Consider the following 27780-nt stretch of genomic DNA (forward strand, 5'->3'; position numbering starts at 1 on the left):
AAGGAATTGCCGCACCCAGTCAGGGGGACTGGTACAGAGGTCCTCCCACATGAGAATGTAGGGTTCTTGATCAGGATGTCCATGCGGCCCCGGTCGGTACACGATGTCTCTCACTCTGCGAACTAGGGAAATATAAAAAGACCCCCCCTTTGGCCATCCAACTTGAAAGGTTGGCCACTCAGCAGCACAGCATGTCTGCCACTTGCCCCTTTTTACGGCTAGGGAACGATTTTGTGCACGAGTCCTCACTTCTGACCAGTGGTCCAGAGTGAGGGACAAAGGAGTTGTCTGCTTCTGTCCCATAATGAGAACAGTAAATCAAAGGAGTAGATGAGGAAAAGATTTGGGGGGGGGGCAAAGGAGGTGAGGATAGAAGACTTCAAAGAATTTAAGCCAACACATGTCCACAGAACCTACACACTTACACGACACCAACTACAATGGAACAAGACAGAACAGAGGAGCAAAACTCAAAAACAGAAATCTCTAATTAATAGAAATAAGGTTCACCACAGCAGCCTGGGGAACGTCTTCCCGCTGCAAACTCGAACTCCTGGGGACCCTCCAGGGTCGTGACCTATAGTTTCTGAACTCGTCAATTCACTACCACCCGGTATCCACTTCGAGTGGGGACTCTCAGGTCCTCGGTCACCCTACCATTTCCCTACTTCCATTTTTGATGCACATCCAGTCACAACAACATAAAGTATACTGCCAATTTCTACCCGAAACAAGTTACAACCGACAACACAAGATACATTACTAGCTTCTACTCACAACAAGTTACAACCAACAACACAAGATACATTGCTAGTTTCTACTCACAACAAGTTACAACCAACAACACAACAACACAAGCTACATTAATTAGAACCCACCAAGTGGTCCGTTCACTACCCCGCCCCGGGCAGATCTGGTATCTCCTGGCTGGCTCGCCAATGTCCGGTCCGAGGATTCCAAATTCTGCTCCGTCGCAGAGAAATGAAGGGAGAACAACTCAAGCAAACGCTCAGGTGGATTCTTTTATTCTGGTACCAGGGTCTACAACTTCCTCCCACAGAGCAAAGCCAAAAAGACCTTGTGCTACGGCTGGTTCCCCCTTATATAAGATGGGAAATGGGAGGGGAAGGAAGTAGAATGATGCCACTTCCTTGAGGGCTGGGCTTCCACCATGATAACAGATCATTGGGTGAGGTAGGGGTAAAGGCGGGACTTCCGCCACAATAACGCAGACCATTGGTGAGGTAGGGCTTCCGGCACGATAGTGCGGATCATTGGGTGAGGTAGGGGTAAAGGCGGGACTTCCTTTTCACCAGACGCAAGCTTGTAAACATGTGGTCCTTTCCTAAGTAAAACCTGGCATGGGTTTTATTCCTTTTCAATGGAACTTTTACTTAAATATTGAGTAATCCTAATTTAAGAAACAAGCAACAAAACATTTATGAGCTTTAGTCTATGTCTGAAAATGTAATGGTAGCTGAAAATGGTGGAAACTTATATTGAGACCATATTCAAAGCAATGAATAGAGCAAGGCAGTCCTGGTGCTCAAACTTAATGTTTAATGTGTGAGAGGGTTGAGAGTGAGGGAGGGCTAGTTAGGTAAATGTTATCTGGATACTAAAGGACCTTAAATAGAAAAGATATGATGGTAATCAAATTTATACAATCTAAATGAATAGTCTATGCTGGGTGTTTTACTGTGTAAGATGCTAATTACCATGAGTGACACTAGGAAATATTCTATAATCAATGCATTACCTTGTTTATTAATCCTTACTATAGTCCTCAAATCCATTTTATAGAGAAAAAATAGGCACAGAGAGTTGAAGGCCCATGGCTGCAAGACTGAAATTGGTGTGAATCCAGTTGTGCCAGACTTGGGGTTATCCACATAGTGGTAACTATATCATCTGCCTGCCCCATCAGTGACCATAGTCAGGGATCTGGTCCCACTGCTGCCTTTTGTAAACAAAATCCATTTTTCTGAGATGTTCCAAAGCTACAGTCTAATATATAAAAGACCAAAGACCAAAAGATGCTATTTCAACTGCAATATACATAATCAGCATTCTCTAACAAAGCACTGAGATTGGTTCAGAACCTCTCTTGGGAACAAGAGCGTATGGTCAAGGCGTGGTCCCATGAAGACAACTGTGTAACTTGTCACACAACTGCCTACTCTGAACTGATCTAGCACTCTCCCTATTCAGTCTCCATTTTTGTCATTGGGCAGGAAAGGGCTGCTTACTCTTACCACAAGTACAGGTGAAAGAAGTCACCCATAGTGAAGATTTTAAGACACTGCTAATCAGAATCTGGGTGAGGAGGCAGTGGCAAGGAATCTGCTGAATCTCAGGACATTGATTCTTCCTAAACCCCCTCCCACCATCTCCCTATTATAAGCAAAAGTAAATCCAATTTCTCTACAGAGAAATGGTCTCATTCATTTGGAATGAGAAACCATAGAAACGTAGAAGCTAAAATCAATGGTTTTACAATTTCCTTCGGGTTATACAAAATTATCAAACAATGTGTCAGAAACTCAGATTCCTTTCTCTTCCTAGCTTGAAGTTGGGGGCATATTGGTTTTGCGGTTCAGTTATCCCTTCATGCAGGAAAATTTGACTGAACAGCTGTTAGGTAGCCACTGGGATATATAGATTAAGATAAACCAGTAGTAAGCTGCAGGATCCTTGTTCCTTTCTTGCCCTGCTGCTTCAATGATCTTTCTAACAAGGATGGATTAGCATAGAGTGGGAAGCCGTGGATTTAGTAACTCTCCTCTTCCATTGACCAAGATGGAGCCCTAAGCAAGACTGCCATTCCCATCACTGGGAATGTTTGGGCATGGGTAGTATATGCAGAATTCAGTCTGTACTCTGGAGAGGCTGGGAACTCTCCAGTTAACTGTGTGCCCAATGCTCAGAGGAGATACCTTGTGAAGGTGCTCTCCTTGCACCCCCCTTACAGTTAATCTGTCTTAGAAGAGATGCATTGAGGGAGCTTTTCCCACTCTCAAAATTCTGCACAACCTCCCATTAGCCAGAGAAAAAGAAAAAGAATGTGATCATTCTTCTGTTTTTAAAGGGTCTAAGTGAAAGAGCTAGTCATACAGAAGTAGCCAAACTAGATAGGCAAATGGATAACTGCGAGGTCCAAGTTGGAGCAGCACAGCTTCACACTCCAACCCTAAAACACAGCCCAAGGATGCAGGATCTAAGTTTTAATTAAGTGTTTTCCCTGGCACAACACAGCAGATTGCCCAGAGAGCTTCTAGAAATCCTGTGACAGTGCTGAAGGGAGAGAGCCAATATGGACACATGGACCTTGGCCCAAAAGTTATCCTGTACCCAGACTCCAGGAAACCAGATTTTGTAGCAGTTAAAAGCTACACAACCCAAGAGAACAAGAATTTCCTTTCAAGTATGGAATGATAGGTGTTTTAAATGCCATTTATTAAGTATTACTTCCTTCTAGAAGTCCAAAATTACTGTTGAGGTTAATGCCTCTTTAATGTGAGAATCATTCATTATTCTGTAGCTACACATCTAGTAATCCAACCAGCAAATGCTCAGTAGAGCCAGCTATGTGTCAGACCTGTGTAAATGCCAGTAATGGCACAATACAGCAATGAACCCAAAAGGTAGAAGTTCAGGTCTGTCCTCAAGAAGCACATGTGGAGGGGCCGGAGCAGTGGCACAAAGCAGTAAGGCATCTGCCTTGCCATCACTAGGCTAGGATGGACCTCAGTTTGATCCTTCGATGTCCCATATGGTCCCCCGAGCCAGGAGCGATTTCTGAGCACATAGCCAATAGTAACCCCTGAGCATCATTGGGTGTGGCCCTCATAAAAACAAAAACAAAAAAGAGAAGCACATATGGAAAACATGGTAATAGTCAGGAAATAGATAATAGGTAATTAAGTGGATATGGCATCTATTGAGTGTCATGCTACAGAAAGAAGCAAAGCAGAGTAGACAGGGAGAAAGAAAGTAGAGGGGGAGATGAAGAGTATTCCTGGGAAAGGAAATGTCTTAATTTGTTTTCTCTCAGAAGCAGACCCTAAATTAAGAATTCAAGTGAAAGTGGCATGTTGGGAGGGACAAGAAAAGACTGCTAAAGACTGCTGGGAAAAAGGAAATAATTCAAAAGAGGAAAGTGACCCATTGGGTACTATTAGGTCAGCTCACATGAGAGGTTTTGGGATACAATCCTGCACATGTTAAGGACTAACTTTGGGAAATGGAGGATGCCATGACTACACACACACATACGCGCACACACACACACACACACACACACACACACACACAAACATGGAGCTTGGGATAAATATTCAAGAACACTTTGGAGTTTCCTGTGTATCGAGGAAAGTTCTCAGCACAAACACAGCCACAGTTGGAAGATGGCCAGGATACATGTAATTAATCTGTATCTATTAAAATAATGCTGGGCTTCAGCCCAGAAGAGATGAAGAAGTAAACAATGAAGACTCTGGAAGGAATCACTATAGACAGAAAGATGTTGAGAGGGAGCACACACAGCAATGCTGCACTCAACTATGGAAAAACATACTAAGACCTGCTCCCTGAGATCCTCAAGGACAAGACACCTAGTACCGGACCAGTATGGTTCCTTTCCACTTGAGCTAGACCACAGGGGTCCATCAGCACAGTAGGGCTACTACTGCCTGTCATTCCTGCTCACCAGGCAGTGAAAATAAAAGTTAAAAAGACAGCTGTGATCTGCCTTATGAAGCCCACATTTCTTCAAAGCCACTGGCTAAGGAAGTTAATCCATTTTAATTCTAAGAAGCAAGATATTATGGAAACTTAGGAATAGTGGACACAGTATAAACTCTGTCTTCTTAGTCACATGATACTCCTTTGAGTCTTATCTACTACTAGGGATTAGAATTAAGTCATCTAAATGTCGTTACAGGAAGTCTGTGAGTCATACATCCCCAAGTTGATGATTACTCATTCTTTCATTCAGAAAATATTATTGAGAACTGTAGAAGACATTAGGCTTAGAGTAAAGCTATAATTGTAAACAAAATAGATTCTGCTGTTATGTCAGGAGGTATCTTAAAGGATGAAAGATACCACTGAATGCAACCATGAATCTAAATTTTAAAAATGATGGAGTTTAGTATTGTTTAGGGAAGCACTTAACTTAGAGATGACTAGAGAAAAAACCAGTAGGTCTTATTAGAGGATTAACATTTCTAGATAGTACATGCCTCAGTTCTCACAACCGCCTTCTAAAATGGCACTATGATTAAAATAGCTATCAGGACTCTAGAGGTTTAAGCACTTAGTAAATACTCAAGGTCACCCAGCTAGTAGTACTGGGCTGTAACTAGAACTAAGATCCTCCAGACTTCAAAGCAGTGCACAACACTGTACACAACACTATATTGCACTCTATTGTCTTTAACTTTCTTAAGTTAGGCAGCAGCCAGATCTTTGAAACTAAGTCCATGAGTTAACACCACACCACAGAGAAAAAAAACATAGGAAGTCAAAAAAAAAAGCAAAAAAACAAAACAAAACAAAAACAGCTCCCTTAAACCATAGTAGCAGTTTGCTGAGTATTCTTTGGAGCAGTTCCAAAATGTACAATTGGAGCAATGGAGTGATATATATGTCACAGGTAGTTGTGAATATGATAAAAAAATAATGGGACTGAATTAAGTAGGACTGAATCAAGAATAAAGATCAGATAAATTGAGTCAAGAGACTTAATTTCTAGTGATTGTGTGCTACAGTCTTGTTAGCTACAAGAAATATCACACCAACCATTAAAATTACCATTGCATAATAAATAAGAACCTCTCTAATACTGCTCACATGGGAAAGGGTGAATCAATAAGATGCAGATATTAAAATACTAAACTCAAGATTAATGCTGAGCTTTCTATAGCAAAATCAACACTGCCACCCTGGGGACATTGCTACAGAGATTCTAGTGCAAAACAAAAAGCACCAACCATTTTCATTCCCTAAATAGATGACTTCTAATGACTCTTCCCCAGATGCCAGAAGGTAGTAAATCCAGATTCAATTGCCAGCACCACAAAATCCACCCAGAAGAAACTCTGGGTAAAGCCCTATTTGGAGTCTCCACAGCACCATAGGGTGGCCTAGATTTACTCAGCCTCACAGAGCCCCAGAAACACTGAACTGTAGGCCCTGTTGGTCTAGAGTTCAGAGTGTGGTCCATGAGTTTCTTCATTATTGGGAGTCTCCTCCAACAAAAGATAAAAGACTATTTCCAGACTTGAGTGGAGGGGGACAGCCAACAAACCTAGACTGGCTTTCTTTTGCTGGCTGCTTCCCTTTGCTGCTGCAAAGGGAGAGCACTATTTGGGACAAGGTACTTGGGTATGAAGAGGCTTAGCCTGCTCTTTCCTCTATGATAATTTTCTAAGATTAATGAAACAAAATTAACTAAGTAGACATCTATTTGCAAAATTATTGCATCACTAATGGTCCCTAACCATAATCTAGGCAATGTTCCTTGGGACTCACATGAAAAGTTCTGATTGTTTTTTCCTAGGAGAAACTAAACAATCCACTATTTAGGAAAGAAAAAAACCCGTGTGAGTCAACCTCATTAGAGAATGCTGATCCCAACTGCATTTGACCCTCCTGTTCAATATAGCCTTTGCCAGTATTTAGTAGTGTGTTTCACTGTTTGGCATTAATGTTTATAAAGTTAAGGTCATATGTACAGTCTCTGCTTTCTCCGCTTCTTAGATTCCCATTCAATTCAAAATAACATTTGCCAAGAACCTACTTTGCCATATTAAGGGACAAACAACAGAAATGTAAATATAAATGATGGACAATTTCAGTACTTGAAGAGATTACAGACTGCGGAGAGACAAGAACAGATCATGTCAAGAAAATGAGACAAGGATAAAGCTCTGTGCTTCTGTCCCAGAGAAGGGACATTTTACTCCCTCCTTGGTGTGCCATAGAACTGATGTCTAAATTGAGAGGATACAAATGATACCCAGGAAAATTTGAAAGAGGAGAAATGGCCTGATGTTTTTCTAGTTGATCACAAAACATGAGCAGAGGCAAAGAAATAGGCACACATGATTTGTTGGGTTAGAGTATGTTACAAGTAGCTTAGGGACTCAGAGGCCAGTGCTTAAGACAGGAAAGTGATATTAATTTGTTGTTTTAATATAAATTAATGAGTCCTGGTGTTGGTAGGGGGATGGTGAGGCCTTTCTGGGCTCGATCCGGCTCCCGCAGCCCCTATGGTCTGGCAGGTCGGAAGGTTGCAGGGTGAAGGCGGAGAGATTTAAAAAGCAGTCAGATGAAGTTCCAGGAGTCAGCCAGCTTTATTTCATAGTCCCTACCATGTACACCTCCTCACATACTAAGTCTTTTCCGAGCAGCCACTTCTCTACTCCTTCTGGCTCTCTCGGCCTCTGTCTCCCTTTCAGCTGCTTTTTCTACACTTCCTAACTGGCTTCCAGGCTGACTAGCTCCCTTTGGTGATGCTAACTGCTGCTGCTTTTTTGATGATGATCAATTGCTAATGCTGAATTGGTGATACTGAATCTGATGCTGAATCTCTGAGGATGATGCCTCTCATACACTTCTCTAACTCTCCTTATTCCCTCTCTCTCTCTCCCCCATGCAGATTTCTCTACCCACCCATTCCAGATGTGGGCAGTTCTGATCATTCAGGTGGGATACATAAGAAGTTGGGGGAGGAGATACCCACATTAACTAAGATCATTGAAAATTCAGTCCTGAACTTGACAGGATTCAAAGTTTTCAGGCAGTTAACAGCATTGTTTAGATAGACCCATATTTTGCCAGCTCTCTAGGAGCTAAAAGCAATATAAACTCAAGGAGAACCCCTGTGGAAAAGCTTGATTGCTTCTTAAGACATTATTACAATTCAGATGAGAGATAGGAAGTTTTTAATAAAGGTGATGGTCATATGAACAAAGGAAGTCAAAATATATCATTCCCTTAGTCTATGATTATTGCCATGATAACATACAATTAATGTGATAATGATTTTTGTGTTTTTGTCCAAAAGGCAGCATGCATATTCCAACCCAGTCTTACAAATGGTTCCTCCTAAATTTGATCAGGGGTTTATTCAAAATGGGTCTTGATTTGTTGAATATGGATGATTCAAAGAAGAAAAGAGATATAAGGACCTAGGTTGTTTAATACAATATGTAAATTTCTGGCTGTGTGAATAACTCAATCAGTGCACAGATGTCTGGATAAAACATTTTCTCTCTGAATTTATTACCTACCTGAACTTCAGGTATCATTCCATATCAATCCTTCTTGATATAACCTGTAGCTACTACTTATGTCATATTATGGATTGAAAGCCCTGGAAAATAATTATTTCTTTCTTATATTTTATTCCCTATAATGCCTTGTATTTAGGGAACAGTGAATCTTTGATGAATACATAGTAAAAAAAATATAGACAAATGAGAGCATAAATGTAGTGTTCCCCACTACCCTTTACACTGCTCCATCACCATATTTATCTTTGGACCAGCTAGTTAAGATTCAGTGACTCAAATATAGTCCCACTCCAAGAGCAATTTAAGATTTGAGACTTACAGATAAAGAATAATGTATCATTGTCACCCCAGTGGAAATTCCATCTCATATTTATTCAAAGGGCAGGTCACTTACAAAACTCCCTCTGTATCTTTCTCTGCACACATATCACTCTGAATGAAGGGTATTTTACCTCTGTCCATCAAACCAGTAATCCATTCCTACAATTGAGGGACAACGTTTTCCAAAAGATGAGAATTCAATTCCAACATATGCACACACACACAAACACAAATTTTAGCTCTTTCTGTCCTACTCACCAGTGTTAGCAATACCTTCATTTCCCCAGAAAGACATTGGCTTCAGTTAATGCTCTGAGAAATGCAAGATTGGAATTGAAGACTTCATGAAAATAAACACAGCAATCACATTAAGTGCCTAAAGAAAAAAAAGTGGTATAAGATTTAAGATCAAATGGTCCCTTGATGCTGAGTCCTTGTATCCATGGTGATTAAGCTTACTGAGTAGCAATTCTGTGGCATGGTTTGGGGGTTCTTTAAAGAAACATAATATTTTTATTTTATGGTTCATAAATTATGAGTTAGAAAATTCATGGTTGGTAACATCCTAGTCTATTGCCATTGAATTTTCACCAGAATGGTGGAAAATATATCCCTTTGTCCCTATTGAGCCAAAGATAATAAAATTGGAAAAAGGTTAATTCATTTGGAAATCTTCATTCAAACTTCATCTTTATTTGGTCTAAACTGACTATTTATTCAAAATCTTGTGCAGATATTCTGACATCATTTTTCCCACTCAGTTTTGTCAGAGTGAAATCTGACCTTCAGATCTTGGGTATCCTTCTCTACACCATCAAGACGAAGGCAGAGGCTCCTGAAAGAACCTATATGGTTTATACCTGCTGCTCAAGAGTGACTTCTCATTCTCTTGCCCAATGGACTGCCTCAGGTACTATCTCTCCTTAGAGCAGGGACAAACTGAAGAGCTTTTAGTCAACTGAAATTCCTAACAATTCACTCCCCCTGCTCATTGAGCCCTACCTCACTGTGCCCCACCTAGTTAATGTCATGTAGCCTCAATGAAGAAAAATTTCCTCACTCTGTTGCTATTGTAGTAGTGCATGATATTATCAAATTTTATCTGTTCAGCATGCAATTAGTAATTTCTCCCTAACTTCCTATTTAAAAAATTAATAACAAACTCTATCCACAAATCCAAAGTGATCCTGGTTGCTGTTGAATTGGCTCCCTGGACAGGTTTCTGAGCTTCTACTTCTTAGACAACTTCTAATTAGTTCATTGGAAGATTAAAAAGGAAACTCCATTACATTAGATTCTATATACATCTCTCCAAAGAGGAGCCACTCTCTCAGCTCCCAGAACATTAATTATTTTGTGCAGAAAATCCAGGGATGATCAAACACACAGGTTACTCTGAATACTCAGACCACAGGGCTAATTTCACATGATGCAGCCCCCGATCATGTGGCAACTGCAAGGGGTTGGGAGGTGCAAAGTATATGAACCTTGAGTTCTTGGAATTAGTTTTGTCTACAGTTCTTTTAAATCATTGTTTCAGAAATATATTAAGTATGTGCTCAGTGGAATTTCAAATGATTTTGCTTATTTTACTGCTGGGAAAATCATTTTGTGTATTTGTAATCACAGAAAACAGACAATACTGGAGTGGCGTGACATGCAAGCTTGGTGCATCGCTTACCATTCATTCTTGCTTTGGTTTGGGTTTCTGGCAGGGTCAAACTGCTAGAGTATGTAAAGAACCTGAGAAAACAAAAGCATTTTACATAGAAACAGAGCATTGATGAGACAACAGGCCCTACCAAGCAGATACTTTCTTCGGTACCATGCTGCTTCAGCTGCTTTTCCTAGTGACTCCTCATTCATCATAGCACCACTTTACTAAAGTGTCCATGAATTTTCATGAGTCAGCCAGTTACTAAGGAGGAGAAAGGACTCTGACTCCAACACCACATTGTTTCTCTAAATACCTGTCACTCTTCCCACTCAGAGCTTCTTCACACTCTTTCTGTACTAAATACAAATAAATAAAGCCAAGGATTCCTTTGGTTTTGGTTTGGTGTTTAACTGTGAACTGAGTTCCAGTATCACTCACTCCTCCTTCCCTATCAATGACAACATTCAGAAGGCTGGCTGTTGGACTCTGCTGAGCTTCGCATTCACACAAGCATGTATCTATGGGGCATAGCCTTGTGCATGAGATTGGAGTAGTTTCATACCAGTGCTGTGTAAAGATGTCTGGAATTGAGGTAAAAAACGGGAAGCTCTGTAAATGGTGCTTACCACTGGGGCAGTGAGCTTGTATATAGAGGATATAGGAGGTAATTATCAACACAATGGTGATAAAGGAAGCAATGGACACCAGGCTGAGTTTCCATTTTGGACAAATTCAGCTCATTCCAGTAATCTTCTTTCCTTCTTTCTTAAATCTGCAAGAAAAAAAACTAATCCATTGTGGTCTTATTTTGATGCAAATACCAAAGAATACCAAGAAAGAAACTACCCCTGCCTGAGCCTCCTACAAACATGAGTCAGGAAAGCCTCAGAAGTATAAAGCTGAGAGGTAGCTCAGAGAAAACTGAGCACAAACCAAGCATCACTATAAATGTAATGTACCGTATTTTCCGGCGTATAAGACAACTTTTGAAACAAACAAAAAAAAAGTCAACCGAAAATCGGGGGGCGTCTTATACGCCGAGTATATCCCGAAAAATGTTTTAATATGCCTCTAAACGAAAATTGTCTGAATATTGCCACAAAACGAATTTTCCAAATCGATCCTGCACCAATCACTGCAAGGCTGCTCAGACTGCGTCTCTAACTAGTAGCCGATCCAAGCAGGCTTTTTATGCATGCAAATTAGACAATGTTCTGGACCCGAATCTACACTGTCAAAAGCCTGCTCAGATTGGCCAGAGTCAGAGAGGAAGTCTAATACAATATAACCTTTGAACCTTTGCTTGTTGTGATTGACTCACTGTGGTACATACAGTTGCAGCACAGGAATGTTCTGTCTGATACAGCGAATATAGACCTAAACCTATGTGTTTTGTTTTTTTGTTTTGTTTTGTTTTTGTTTTTTTGGGTTTTTTTTTGTTTTGTTTTTTTTTTTTTTTTTTTTTTTTTTTGGTTGTTTGTTTTTTTTTTTGGCTTTTGGGCCACACCCAGCATTGCTCAGGGGTTACTCCTGGCTATCTGCTCAGAAATAGCTCCTGGCAGGCACTGGGGACCATATGGGACACCGGGATTCGAACCAACCACCTATGGTCCTGGATTGGCTGCTTGCAAGGCAAACGCCACTGTGCTATCTCTCCGGGCCCTAAACCTATGTTTTAACTGCAAAATTAGGGGGTCGTCTTATACACCGGCAAATACGGTATGTCTGCAGCCAGTTCACAGTGGTTTCCATGGTCTCTTCCCTCAGTGACTCTGTGTCAAGATATTAGCCCATAGCAGCCAGGCAAAGAGGGCCAATGTTGAAAAGAGATAGAGAATAAGACCAGAGCGTGGTTGTTACTGATGCAGACCACTTCTCAGAACCAGGCATGTTTTGGGCCACAGGACTTAGAACTCTGAAATCAGAGATTTGCATTTTTGTGAAACTACTTTAAATGTTGGGACAGGGACTGGAACAATAGTACAGTGAAAATGTACTATTGCTTTGCGCATGCCAACCCAGGTTCAATATCTAGCATCCCATATGGTTCCCTGAGCCCTGCCAGAAATAATTCCTGAGAGCAGATCCAGGAGTAATCCCCTGAGCACTGCCAAGTGTGTCCCTTCCAAATCCCACCCCCCCAAAACCAAACAAATCAAATATTGGAAAGGAACTGAGACAATGGTGTTAAAGAAAGTAGTGCCCAAACAAAACACATATGCTGACCTGAAAACTAAGGCCCTTGCCCTAAAACCAAACAAACAAGAGCATGTCTGCCACTTGGCGCTGCTCACAGATCAAATCAAGCTTCTATTCCCTGATGGTTTAAATCCTCAACTCCATTTCTGCAAAAGCCCTGTCTCAATGCACATGCCTCCTGACTGAGATACACCAACATATCAAATTCTTACATCTCTCAGATGTCAGTTTTCTGTCAAAGCTGCTCCTATGACTTTATAAAAGGGGAGGTAAATCTTACCTAGCTGGCAACTTGCCACTTAAATGGTTAGGCATAATTAGAAACACAATTCATATGTGACCTAAAGCTCTTGTCTCTTCCGACCTCATGGCCTTTGCCTCAAGAACTTCTAGCTCTGCCTTTTTCATCCAGCACCTCCAGACATTCCAACCCCAAGGCTTTTGATGCTCTTTGAGTGCTTCCCTGTCTCTCTGTGATCAAATCCTTACTATCCTTCAAGGTTTACCTAAATGCCAACTCCACCATGAAACTTTTTCTGATCACATCAACTCAGTATGCTCACTTTATGGAGATGCTCAGTTTCTTTTATGGAATTTTATCCTAAAATTAATGTATCCATGCATTCTACAGGTCTTAATCTCATGTCCACTATACGCAAGGTTTTAATGCTGGGGAATATACAATTACTGGGCCCAAAACCCGTAATGTGCGGCGGCTCCCCACCAGCAAGCCTATCTCAAACTCCAACAGGGTTTCCAGAAATTCAGATGAATTCAGATGCTGTCCAACTAGAATGAGTATTAGGTGCCATAGATGGAGGCCGGTCTTCCAAGACCTCCCTCTTCTTCCTTCTTGTGAACCCTCATACCTACCTCTATTGCAGACTTACTGGCTATAAATTGTAGATCCTAATCACCCTCTTCACAAGTGTGATCCCTTTCCTAGAGCTATTCACAGAACTCAAGGTATCAAATTATGATGTTGTATTGCAGGTTGAGCATTCCACAATCCCCAGAGGGGAGGAGGAAATCCCATGTTCCCAGTCCAGGTAGGACAAGTGACATTAGTCCTGTAGGGACATTAGTCCCACAATAAAAAAATCCACACAGATATGAAGGCTTTCGCATACAAGGAAACTCACACTGCAAGCTGTTCACCGAACAAACCAGTTGCTCCACAATGTGGAACCACAAACCTAGGTGGCAGCTCCCAGGTAAGGACTCATGACTCTCATTTATGGAGATCAAAACAAAGCTCCTCCCCTCAAGAGGAGAGGGAAAAGCCAGATAAAAGATAATAAGAAAACAAGACCAATGGAAAACAATTAAGATACAAATGAGAACTATTTTAAAGGCCTCCATTTATCTCACATGATATCAATAATTCATTGATTTAACTCAAGAGCAGCCAGATAGAAGAAATGCATAGGATAGTGTGAGAAAAGAGCACAGAACTTCCACTCTTCCTCTAAACCAGTCTCCGCTGGTCTCTACTTGTTATTCCATTTTGCAAGCTTCATGACATTTTTATAGATACTTTCCCTAGCCATTGTTCATTGAATGAAACTCCAATACCTCTTTTCTCCCCAGAAGTCTGGGAGTGGGACTGGAAGGTCTAAGTTTCTAATAACATGGTTGATTCTTCTAACAAAATCTCTCATAATTTCTAAAAATATTTTAGACATTTCCTAAAATCACCCCATTCACCTAAAAAAAGGTGCATTTATCAATCTCAACACCAGGAAAATTCCAAGTATTAGGGAAGTCATGAATCAGAAACTGTGAATAAATACCAACTATGTAAGAGAAATAAATATTTGTCATCTGAATTGTGTGTATGTTGCCAAAATTTAAACCCAGGGTCTCATAAATACATTTTTTTGTAATTCACGGTATCACAGGGCTTCAACTTTCATACTATAGAAATAATACCTGAAAATATAGTCTTAGGGCTTCAACTCTCATTAAAGTAAATAGACAAAAAGTAATAAACAAGAGAATTACAAGTTGTTTTGGGTAGTGTAAAATAAAATGTAACCAAGGTAATATAATTTGGAGCACCTTCTTAGACCTGTGGTAAAAGAGGCCTCTTTTTTTTTGTTTGTTTTTTGTTTAAGGGGCCACAGTCAGCAGCATGTGGCAGGATCTGACTATCATATGGTAATCTAGGGATCAAACCCAGGTCAGACACATGCAAGGCAAATGCCTTACCCATTGTGCTATTGTTACCACTCCAAGAAGGGCTCTTTGAAAGAAAACATAAAGTCAAGACAGTCACAATGAATACCCAGAAGATCCTCTAGAGAGGAAAGGCAATTCCAGAGAGCCTGAAGTATTAGTAAGTTCCAAAATCAGGCAGAATTTAATGAAGGCTTAATGTGGCTCAAGTGGTATAAGTAAGAGGTGGAGTAAGAGTGAGGTAGAGAGGTCAGCTGGAGATAAATGGTGATAAAATTTGGATTCTATTAAAAAAATTCTGAACTTTAATATAAGTTTGATGAGTCACAGAAAAGTTTCATATGAAAGAGAATCTGATCAACATTTCTAAAAAATCACTCTGGCTGCTGAGCACAAAATGAATTTGAGAAAGAAGGAGACTTAGGAATTCCGCTAGAAATTCTTGCTATAGTCTAGAGTAAAGAAGATTAAAGTATGCACTAGAATGGATGTGATATGAAGACATATTCTGAAATATTCTGGAGGTAGAAACAATAGACAGTTATTCTGTTAGTTCATACCTCTTAACCTTAAAATCAGAAATCTTTTCATAATCATTTTTGTAGTTCCACTGGTCTTGCATATACAAAAACTTGGTATTTTTTATTTAACCTAAATCAATTAAATTGAATAAAATCAAGATCAAACAAGTCAAATAACTTGTATTGAAGTAATTTCAATGTGGTGTGAGGTGTGAGCTCTTCAAGAAACACTGGTTCCTATACATTTGCCAGTGTCCTAATCTGGAGTACCTCTTTTGACATGTTCAGAAATAGATTTTTCTAAAGCATGTCTAATTTATTATCTGTAAATTCAGATAGTTAATTGTTAAGAGTGGTTTAGTTCATTAACTGACCAAACACCTGAATCTATGTCACCAATTATGCAAATATCCCTAAAATTAGGTTTGTATTTGTTTTATTGAATAGTTTTAATATATGTTAAAGTCTTACATGCACTCGCATACCTTCCCAAAGAATGTCAAGTCAGCATTTATATGTTGCCTGTCATGTCCACAGTGGGGTTCCCTTCATGAGACTGTAGTAGGGGAAGAGAAGATATATGTGTAAATTTGAGTGCAGAATGTGTGTGTGTGTGTGTGTGTGTGTGTGTGTGTGTGTGTGTGTGTGTGTGTGTACAGGTAAGAAAACTAAGGTGTTTTTCAGTTAAGGTGAAAAAAGATCTTGAAACATTTGCCTCCTGTTTATAATGTTTTAATGTGTCACTTCCAGTGCAATAAAGGTTAAACTATATGCCATTTCCATCTTTTGCCTTTGGGTTCACAAGAGCAGGTGCCTGGGCCTATTATAAAGACTCCTTTATTCTTTGGAAAGACTTGAAGAGCAGCTCAAGGGTCTCTTCTGGAACTCCTTAACACCCCAGAAACCTTAAGAACCATAAAAAGAGTTCATTTGACAGAGCATAGACTTCTTTTTTTTTAAACACCATGGTTACAAGGTTGTTCATAATACAGTTTTTTTTTTCACAAATAAAGTTGTTCATGTTTGAGTTACAGTCATACAATATATAACAACCTTCACCAGTGTGCATTTCCCAGCACCAATGTCAAAAGTTTCCCTCTCACCTTCCCTGATGCCCTCTTCATTGTCAACTACCCTCTCCTTCAGAGGCATTTTACTTTACTCTCTCTCTCTCTCTTCCTCTTTCTCTCTCTCTCTTTTCTTTTGTGACATTGTGATTTGTATTATTGCAAATGAAGGCATGCCATGAAAGTCCTTTCCATATTAGACCTTCTCTACTCCAATTGCACTCCACTCTTTGTGGCAAACTACTTGCTTGTCTTCCTGATTTTTATCTTTATTGTCTCTAGATATCCTCCCCACACTGTCCTTTATTTTCCTAATATCCCAATTTTGAGTGAGAGTATTTTATGTTTATCCCTCTCCCTCTGACTTATTTTGCTCAACATAATATTCTCTATGTCCATCATGTATAAGCAAATTCATGACTTCATGATTTTTTCTAATGACTGCATTGTGTAGATATGCCACAGTTTTTTTAGCTTCCTCTTCTTTCATTTCATCTCTTGTCTGGCACTTGGGTTGCTTCTAAATGTTGGTTATTGTAAATAGTGTAAATAGGAGTGCAGAGGTAATTTTTGTATTTGTTTTTGCGTTCCTAGGGTATATCCCCCAGTGGTATTGCTAGAAGGAATAAGGAAGCTCAAATTTACACTTTTTTAAGGAATATCTATATTGTTTTCCAGAAAGGTCTGATAGATGGCATGCCCACCAGTGGTGAATGAGGATTTCTTTTTCCCCACATCCATGCCAGCACTGGTTAATATTGTTTTTTTGTGATGTATGCCATACTCTGTGGTGTGAGATGATACCTCATTGTTGTTTTAATTTGCATCTTCCTAATGATTAGTGATGTGGAACATTCTTTCATGTGCCTTTTAGCCATCTGTATTTCTTCTTTGAGAAAATGTTCATTTTTTTCTCTACATTTTTTGACATTTTTTTTCTTGTTCAGTTCTGTTTGTTCCTTAAACATCTTAGATATTAGCCCTTTATCAGATAGATATTTGGTAAATATTTTCTTCTATTCTGTAGGTAGCCTTTGTATTCCAGTTACTGTTTCCTTTGAAGTGCAGAAACTTCTTCGTTAAATGTTATCCTATTTGTGGGGCTGGAGAGATAGCATGGAGGTAAGGCGTTTGCCTTTCATGCAGAAGGACGGTGATTCGAATCCCGGTATCCCATATGGTCCCCTATGCCTGCCAGGGTGTGGCCCCAAAACTAAAACGAATCAAAAATATTATCCTGTTTATTTGTCTCTGCTTCCAATCGCCTGGGCAGTGGTGTTTTCTCTTTGAAGATGTCTTTAGTCTCAATGTCATGGCATGTTTTGTCTATGTTTTTCTCTGAATACCTTATAGTTTCAGGTCTGATATCAATATCTTTAATACATTTTGATTTGACCTTTGTGCATGGTGTTTAAGAGAGGTCTAAGTTCATCTTTTTGCATATAATTGACCAGTTTTCCCAACACCACTTGTTGAAGAGGCTGTGCTCTGTCTTATATTTGTAGGACATAGGTTTCTTTAGGCTATGCTCATCAAATGATGTTGGTAGAAGATTTTACCCAAATGTACATCTTAATCAGCTTGATACAGGATACTATCTGAACTATTTTATCTATCACTGTTTCTATTAATATTCAGAAAGCTGAATTGAGCTTAACTATAAACATCTGAAATCAAGGTAATAACAGCAGTGTTTGTGTTCAGAGATGCTGTGTTGCCACTGACCTGAATTTCCAGAGATCATAGTACAAGCTCTAGGAAATGTTCCAAGAGAAGCTGGCCTGTAATTGTCACTTTGATTTCCTCCCTTGAGTTGTGGAGCTGATGTGGTTCCAGAAAACCCCACTGGGGACATGACAGATGATACATAAATGCATAAACTGCCAGGAAACAAGAGAAGTGCTGCACTCTTTGAGTAACTGAATACCTAGGGGTATTCCCTTTAAATGTTGTGTTTGTTTGTTTAGAAAAATAATATGCCATGCCAACAAAAGAAAAACATCTGTGAGCTTGAAGTGGGTCTAAAGTCTTCTGGTTTATATCCCTAAAAACAAAATCTCCCATTCAATTCTATGATCTAGGAGAGTGTGAGTTTGAAACACAGGTGCAAAGCAATTGTAGCTGAAAATATTTGCCATTAGCTGGATGGTTATGAATATTATATATAGAGGTATCTAATGAAAACTCCAAGATGAAAAATAATTCACACACAGCACAAACTAACATTAGAATCAGAAAGGTAGCTGGCAAGGAATAGAAGAAAGCAACTAAAAACAAGGAATAACTATCACTTAATAGTAAATTGAACACCTGAAAAGAAAATTAATTGAGTCAAGCTGCAGAAAGATCACCAAAACATGTCCTTAACTGAAGTCACTCAGAATGGCAGGGGGAGGGGGATGAGAAAAAGAGGGGGAAATTCCTTAAGGGGAAGAGAGGTGCCATCAAGACACCTGCATAAAGAGTTTTATGAGTCTCATTCCAGTATAATTTTGGAAAGATAATCCTTTAGACCTGGGAATCTAAATAAAGATTTAGAAACCACCATTGCCAGGTAGGAGTATGCTAGAGAGAAAGCCAGCTGCCTTACATCCAACTCTCCTTTATTTGTACATCTCTGCTTCATTCAACCAAGTGATATATCTTGCTCACATATTCTACTTTCCTATATCTATTCTTCAGAGAGGGAGTATGACCATGAGACTATGTTTAGGGCAATAAATTTAAGTAAAAAAATTAAAATGGTATATTAGAGATTAATTTTAAATTGAATTTACTCAACTTGTAAGATAAAGTCCTTTTGTTGTTTTGTCTTCCACATTCGAGTTATGTAATACATGGCACAAAGCTAGGTCATCAGCATCCATCCTGAGACATGAAGGGAACATTGTGCTAGGATATAGATTAGTCAATATACAAATATACAAATGTCCACATACCAGGCTTCCTCTAGATTCTTTTTGCACTGATTAAAATAACTTAATCTAGCTTAATCCACTGTTATTTGGGGAATTTTGGTATGCAGCTGCATCTAATTCTAATTGATAGAGTATGTTTTTTAACATACTGAAAAGCAACTATAAAAATGAAGTAAATCTGTTCCCTTTTATTACAGCACCTGGGGTTTCCTTGGCTAAGGACTTTGTGCGTGTAAATGGTGATGATTTTATTGCTAAGGATTAAGGGCTTAGGGAAATATTAACTGAAGTTCAACAGGCATTATTGTAATTCTTGGCAGCCCAAACGCTGAACACTTGGAATTACTAGATTCATTGGTCAATCAATTTTATCAGATGCCTATAAAATAGTCTAAATAGCTTTGGTGTTCTTACTAAAAATCAAAAATGTTTATGAAGTCACCCCCAAACTCAATAAAAACATGAAAGCATTTCCAAATTTTCCTTACCACAAATTCCTCTGACAGTCTGAATCTTCTCCACCACTTTCAGCAGGAATGTAGGACATGGTGGGTGGAACACTGATAAAAAAAAGGGGGGGGGATAGACAATCTATCCAGGAGGCACATCTGACATATTCACAAAACTCAGGATTTGTTATTCCAGAATCACAAAACTCAGAATTTGTTTTTGAGACCACACATTTCTGGCACAATATAACTTCCTACAAAGAAAATAAGAGAGTTAAAGAAGAGTTGGAGAAAAGATATTTTTAAATAAGAAAACATTGTCTTTAGTGCAGAGAAAAATCTGTTTATTTCAAAAGTCTAAAAGTTAGTCACTGTCCTTGGACTTTGGGGAAAGAAAAGGACTGATAGTCTGGTGATGCTAGAAGGTAGAACAAAATAATGGGACCTCCTTGTTCTCAGGTAAGAGCTCAGATTTGATCAGCAGTACAGAGGAGGCAGTAGATATTTCCAAATCTATGGGACAAAATCATTTTTTCCAATCTACAAGAACATTGTGGCTGCCAGGAATTCATGGATTGTAATGAAAAAAGGCAATAATACAGTGACAACAATGGGATACTCACATGCAGATATGAAATGGCATCGGCTTGACACTAGACTTAAGATAAAAAATATGACAGGATTTACTGGGAGATTATATAAAAGTTCCTAAACTTAATGGGATACCTCCTCCTTTTCAAAAATATTACTCAGTGAGCCCGTGTAAATATTGCAAGTAAACAAACATAACCCTCAGATCAGTAGAATAGGCTTGAGTACTCAGAGAATGTTCTTCAGACATACAAGCACCTAATTTTTGATAAAGGAACAAGAAATCCTAAATGAAGCAAGGAAAGCCTCTTCTACAAGCGGTGTTGGCACAACTGGTTATCCACTTGCAAAAAAGCAAACTCAGACCCCCAGCTAACACCATGTACGAAGGTAAAATCCAAATGGATCAAAGACCTTGATATCAGACCTGAAACCATAAAGTATATAGAACAACATGTAGGTAAAACACTCCATGACATTGAGACTAGAGGCATCTTGAAAGAGGAAACAAAACTCTCCAAACAAGTGGAAGCAGAGATAAAAAGATGGGAATATATTAAGCTGAGAAACTTCTGCACCTCAAAGAAAATAATGCCCAGAATACAAGAGCCACTCACGGAGTGGGAGAAGGGATTATCTTTAGGATGAGGCATTAACAAAAAAATGCAATTTTAGGTGCTGTAGCAGTTGAATGTTTTGCATGCAGCCAACTCTGGTTCTATCACCCAAGTATACCAGGAATGATCCCTAAATGCAGAGCCAGGAGAGTACCCTGAGAAGTTTTGGGTGTGGCTGAAAAAATAAATGCAATTTTAGAATCAAGGGACTTTAAAGTCACCCAGGTACAGTTGCCTGACTGGTTGCCTGGCCTACAGATTTTGAGGATGTTTAAGGAACTCATAGAAACAATGAAATGGAAAGTCAGTAAAACACAAAAGGATATGTAAGTAGAATTGAGAAAAGTACTAACTGAAATGAAAGAACTAAAGACTTTGGTAGGTGAAATGAAAAACTTATTGGAATGCCTCAGCAACAGAGTAACAGTTATTGAGGACAAAATTCATAGGATCCAAGATGAGACACAGAAAACCTCCAGACAACAGCAGAAGATGGGAAGGGTGTTTGAAATAAATTAACAGCAGACAAGAGAATCTGGGACAAATTCAAAAGACACAACATAAGACTTTTTTGGATTCCAGAGGACCAGGAAAGACATTGCAATATTCAAAGAAATCAACATCAAAAAGTTTCTAAAGCTGAATAGAGAATGTATCCACATTCAAGAGGCCCAAAGGGTATCAGCTAAAAAAGAGATACAAAAAAGGACTCCAAGACACATCCAAATAAGAATGACAAAAGCCAAAAAAAAACAGAGCTACCATATGGAAAGCAGAAATATTAATGAAGGAGAGCACAAAAAAATAGCTTCATGATTTACGGATGATTTATGAAACAACAAAAATTGAAGACAGTGGGATATAGTAAAAAAATAATCAAATAAATGTCTAATCAAAGACACTTTATCTGCTAAACTTTTATTCAAACTTAAAGAAATGATACACAACTTCACAAATAGACAGTGTCTCAGGAATTTAATAGACTCAAAACCAACTTTACAAGAAGAATTGAAGGGGCTACTTTAAGGTAATATTCGTGTCACAAACATTCCATATATCTACAGAAAGATGCACAAGACTACATAATGATAATTTCAACATCAATGGCCTAAATGTACTAATTAAATGACGCAGCATGGCAGAATCGATTAGAAAATTGAATTCAATTCTCTGCCTACAAGAACACATTTGAATAGTAAGGGTAGAGACTCAAATTCAAAGACTAGAAGATATTTCAAGCAAACAACATCCCTTGTAAGGAGGTATGCATATTTGTATCATATTTGTATATGGAGTGCTCATATTTGTATCAGACAACATCTACTTAAATATTACAAAAGTTAATATATCACTAGTGAGTTATTTCCAAACTTTAAAGAGAAACTACTGCCAATCCTTTTAAGGTTCTTTCAGGAAATTAAAAAAACAAACACAAACAGTTTCTATGAACCTAAGATAACCTTGATATGAAAAGTAGACAGAGAGACCATGAAAATATATCCTTAATGACTACAGATGCAAAGATCCTCAACAAAAATACTAGTAAATCTGGAGCCAGAATGATAGCAAATTGGGGAGCGCATTTGCCTTGCTTGCAGCCAACCCAGGTTCAATCTCCAGCAACACAACTCCAGCCTACCTAGTAAAACTTTTCAATCATTCTGTAATCAATGGGATAAAAAAGAAAATCACTGGTATCTCTTATAATCATCAGGGACTAGGCATTACTATACTCATAGGACCCTAAAGAAACTCTGGGTTCCATTATGCCTCATCAGAAATCAAATTCACCAAAACTCAAAAAGAGTATAGCTCTTTCAATACATTATGAAGCCACATAAAAGAACTAATCCAAAGAGGAAAAGCCTTTCTAAAAACCTCCTGCACTTGGGTCATTCCTAAAAAAAAAATAGCAGTCTTTTTCTGCAGTCCCTTGATGCCTGATTTTCTGGACAAGGAACAAACCCTTCCCTTTTTAACTTTCCTCTAGCTTACTCTCTTGAATCTATTTGCATCAGTCACTATATTTCTGGTTAAACTGTGTGTTTTACCTTATAGAATTTAGTGGCTATTATTGTACTTTATACCCCATTTCAAATAGGCAGTTTATATTTAATTCTAGTAGTGTAATATGTTGCTAATTACTGTGATGAGCTTTTTGGACCACATTATTAATGAGTTTTCAGAGTTCCAGAGAAAAGCATGATATTGTTATATTTTTAATGGTTCGTAGTAATCTTAGAGAATGTTTCCCAAGTTCCGATACTTGATTGTGTATGTCTTAAAGCAACTTGTTTATCTATAGAACTGATTTAATGTTTTCTACCCAAGAAGAGTACAATTTTGTCTGGCTAGATGTAAGGATGTTTAGCAACTTGTTATCAAATTATGTATATCAGCATAAATGTTCTAATGGTTTTTGTTCAAAAAAATGCCACAGAATAGTGGATGATCTAGATCATTTACAATGCTCGATGTAAGGATGTTTAGCAACTTGTTTTTAAATTACATATATCTGCAGAAATGTTCTAATGGTTTTGTTCAGAAGTCTATAAAAAAGTTTTTGTGATATGTATAAAAACAAGGATAGGAAAAAGGCAGATTGGTTGGAGAATGATGTATGCACAATATAACCTAGAATGCTTTTACAGTCAAGTCTACAGTCAAGTCACGGAACACTGTGGATTTTACCTGTGGCCAGACTGATGCATTGATTGGCTTTTCGAGTGTTACCCTGGTTCAGGGGCTGATGTTGGCCTGTGATTCCACCCTGCAGCTTCAGGAAATCACTGACACTTTTATTGCCTCCTGACTGCTATCAACCAGTCAATTACCTAATTAACTAACGTAGTACTCCAGAATCAAACTACACGTACTTGATCACAATAGACAAAAGGAGGATAGGTGTATTTCTTTAAGTGTATTTCTTGGAAACAATGTTGCTAATTAGTCCTCCAGAACCAACTTACCTTGGATTGATCACAACAGACTTAAAGAGATATGTGTATTTATTTATGTGTATTTCTTAGGTAGCAATGTTGTTATACCTATGAATTAGGGATAGTGGAGAATGACGTCAACTGAGAGACAGATACTATGACATAGCCATAGACCCCTGGTGCCCCAATAGTACTTTGTGGCAATATCCTGTTTTCCCTTTTTTTTTTTCTCACAAATCCAGTAAAATGGAATGTCCTACTGAAAGAAGAAGTTCCGTCTATTAGACCTAGGAGTTCCAAAATTCAAATGTGCAGGTGGATCCTAACCCCTGAACATCTGTGATACTGGCTTAGTTTAAGATTCAGTTGCTCTTAGACTGGCCACACATCCTAAATATGGGTCCCACCAAGGGCCTTGGATGGAACTGAACCAGGCTTTGTGGTAGCCTGGCAAAAACATGAGACTAGAGACAGCCCAAAAGCTTGAGTTTGATGTAAAATGAGACACTTAAAAAAAGCAGATGAGGTAAAGGGAGTCTTCATTTTCCCCCAGTATTAGAATAAGGACCCTTTGGGGCTTGCCAAACTAAGACTGGCCTGAAGCCTTCAGTTGATAGGGATGAACAAATGGATCCTCAGAAAAGCCACCTTGCTCTAAATCTAATCTAGGTCAAAAGTTTTATCCCAGCTTTTACTGCACCTCTGCAAATAACAACCACTTTGCTATAATCTCTGTTCTGGATGTTTTGGATCTGCTCACCCATGCTATTGGCAGTGCTGGAACTATTGATTCTGGGACACTGCCTTTTGCAGGGAAAAATAGTTCATATGAAGAGTGTGACTTATCTAGCCCATCTCTATTTCATGTAGTTAGCAAACAGAAAGGGAAGAGATAATGCTAAACACAAATGTTATTATACACACTGATATCACACCCTGCTTTACCCAAAACAAAGACTCTGCCCTAGCTTCCTCTTACTCATCCACCCCTTTTGATATGTAAAGACCTACCTGGGCTTGATTAGTTTGAGATAGGTACTTTTGTCTGTTAAGGATGTCTGCCCCTCCTCCAAAGTGAATTGAGCCTGGTAATAAAGATTGCAGAAAAAAGTTGTTTTTGCATGGCTCTCAGTCAACTAGGTTGAACCTCCCTGAATTCCATTCCTTTTCTTTTATGACTGTCTGAGTTTATCAGTTCTTTCAGCAATCCTGTTTCAGACATGTTTTCCTAGGGTTAGATTATGGCAAGTGTAGCCCTTAAAATACACCGTGACCAAGTAGAATTCAAGGATGGTTTAATACTAGCACATGGATCACAACAATGTACCATTTCAATAAAAGAAAAATAATTGATATCAATTGTTGCAGAAAAAGCATTTGACAAAATTCAACACATACTAATAATAAAATCTCTCAACAATAAGGGAAGAAACTTCCCTCAATGTAATCAAAGCCATTGACCACAAGCCCATGGCAAACATTATACACAATGGGAAAATCTAAAAGCCTTTCCTCTAAGATCTGGCACAAAACAACATTGTTCACTCTCATCAATTCTACTAAATATAGTATGGGAAGTACTTGCCATAGAAATGATATCATAAAAGATACCATAAAAAGATATCAAGGAAACCCAGATAAGAAAGAAGGAAGTCAAGCTCTCACTGTTAGAAAATTACACAATACTATATTTAGAAAATCCTGAATAATCTACAAAAAAACTTTTTAGAAATAATAGGTTTTTGTAGTAAAGTGACAATCCATGAACCTAACATCACCTTGATATCAAAATCAGAAAAATACTACTGCCACAGTCTAAGAAAAGCAAAATTCAGAAGGCCTGCTGGGCCCCCTTAGAGTGGATGGTTGAGACCAGACCTCAAAGAGAAGTTACTTCCCTGAATATAGTGAGGTTGCTATTTCTCAAGCTTAATCCAGTAATAGTTGCAAACATTTATTTGGCCTAATACGAATTCCTTCTGTTGTGCTAAGTATATAATAAATACATATATATTTCAACATTTACCTTCAGATGAAAGAATTAGTATAGATAAATGTGCCCTTGATTAAATTTTCCTTTACCTGGAAAAATCAGCATTGAGAGAAACATTTAAAAAAAAAACCTTTGTGAATACTCAAAGTAAAGTTAGTCATTTGAAATAATGTCCTGTATTTTTAAGCAGTCTGCTAACTCAGACAAAAGGAACCCTTTATAGGAGCACCTGGCAACTTGCCAAACTTCTAATTTATATTAGAATTGACACCTAGGGTCTGGTCTGGGAGTAAAAACTTTGAGATGTTAAAATTTGCCTTTTTGATCTCAGAGATGCCTCTATCTTTTAATCGGAGCTTATCTTTTAGAAGGTTTGTAACCCACAATAAATGCCTGTGAATTGTTTGTTGTGAAGAAACTTATAAATCAAACAGTATATACTAACAAGCTTTTTACTAACAAGAAAGTACAGTTTTTTTAACTTTGCAGGAAGATAGATGTAGGTGGTCTCTCTCAAGTAAAAATCATGTTTAAATACATCACTGAGGTATTCAATAAACGACCATTCAGATTCACCCCCATAACTGAGTGTGGCTCTGATATTTGCCAAATTTGTCACCCACTTTTCTGGGGAACCCCGATAATTCCCTGAAGTGTCTAGACCAAGATAGCTGGGACAAAGACACGACACAAAAAAGAGATTTGCAGGACAATATGTAATTCCTCAAAAAACTAGAAATTGAATTTCCATATGATCCAGCAATACCATTCATAGAAATATACCCTCTGAAACCAATATCACCATGCATAAAAATTAGTTGCAGCACTATTTACAATAGCCAGGATATGGAAATAACCTAAGAACCCAAGAACAAATGACTGGCTGAAGAAACTATGGTGTGCCTACACAATGGAAGAGTATGCAGGCTTTAAGAAAAATGAAGTAATAATATTAGCTTATACATAGATGATTATGGAAAGTATTATACTGAATAAAAAGAGTAAGAGGGAGAGGGTTATACATAGAATAATCAGATTCATTTATGGTGTATAAGGAAAATAAAAGATCGTGTGGTACTAATATCCAGAGACAGTAGAGATGAGAATTTATGGTAGGAAACTTACCACAAATAGTGGTAAATGCAGTTAGAATACTGAACATTCCACTGTGACAATTATAGTTGGAACTGATTATTCTGAACAAGAACTGGGTGTTCAAAGGGTTAAAGTGATAAGCACTGTAAAGGCTCACTACTGTAATCCAACCCCAGTTGAATGAGTCTGAAGTAAAGGTGCCACAAGAATTAATAAAACAAGATTTTTTTAATTAAAAATTTATCAATTCATTGTTTTTTGCAGAAAATTTTTATATTTTCTTTGATTTCCTCACTGACCCTAATTTTTTCAGTACTATATTATTTATCAGATGTTTCTTTTCTTTTTATTTATTTACTGATTGTTTGTTTATTTATTTATTTTGGGTCATACCCAGGAGAGCTCCTGACTCTACACTCAGAAATTGCTCCTGGCAGGCTCGGGAGACCATATGGGATGCTGGGATTTGAACCACCGACCTTCTGCATGCAAGGCAAATGCCTTATTTCTATGCTATCTCTCCTGCCCCTGTTTTCTTTTTTGTGATTAATTTCTACCTTTATAAATTGAATTTGAAAAGCTTCTTAATATTATGTAATAGCTTGGATCATATTTTATATGTACTGGGTAAGAATACACATTTTGCTTTGATATGATGGAGAGCCCTATAAATTTTTATTAGATCCAGTTCTGTTTCCTTATTGATTTTTTGTTTGGTTGATCCATCAAACAATAAAAGCAGAATGATAAAAAGACTCCTGTCACCATTATGTTGTGTTATACCTCTCTTTGAGTCTTATAGTAATTGCTTTATATATTTTGCTACCCCTTTATTTCAATAAAGTGTTAAATAATCTTTATGGATTGATCCCTTAGCCTTTATATCATGTCCATCGTTGCCTCTTATTGCCTTGTTTTATTTAAAATAAATAAAA

The 27780-nt window shown here is 38.3% G+C and overlaps 1 protein-coding gene across 1 annotated transcript in view; it reads right to left on the minus strand.

Annotated features, from left to right (window-relative positions):
* The window catches only part of ABCC11 (ATP binding cassette subfamily C member 11), a 152133-nt gene that overhangs the window by 622 nt on the left and 123731 nt on the right, over nucleotides 1–27780 (minus strand). The window contains exon 32 of the mRNA XM_049787396.1: nucleotides 16–122. Coding sequence (XP_049643353.1) covers nucleotides 16–122 — 107 coding nt within the window. The remainder of the gene's footprint in view (nucleotides 1–15; nucleotides 123–27780) is intronic.

This window comes from Suncus etruscus, chromosome 14, assembly GCF_024139225.1.
Source record: "Suncus etruscus isolate mSunEtr1 chromosome 14, mSunEtr1.pri.cur, whole genome shotgun sequence".
In the NCBI taxonomy this organism is placed as follows: Eukaryota; Metazoa; Chordata; class Mammalia; order Eulipotyphla; family Soricidae; genus Suncus; species Suncus etruscus.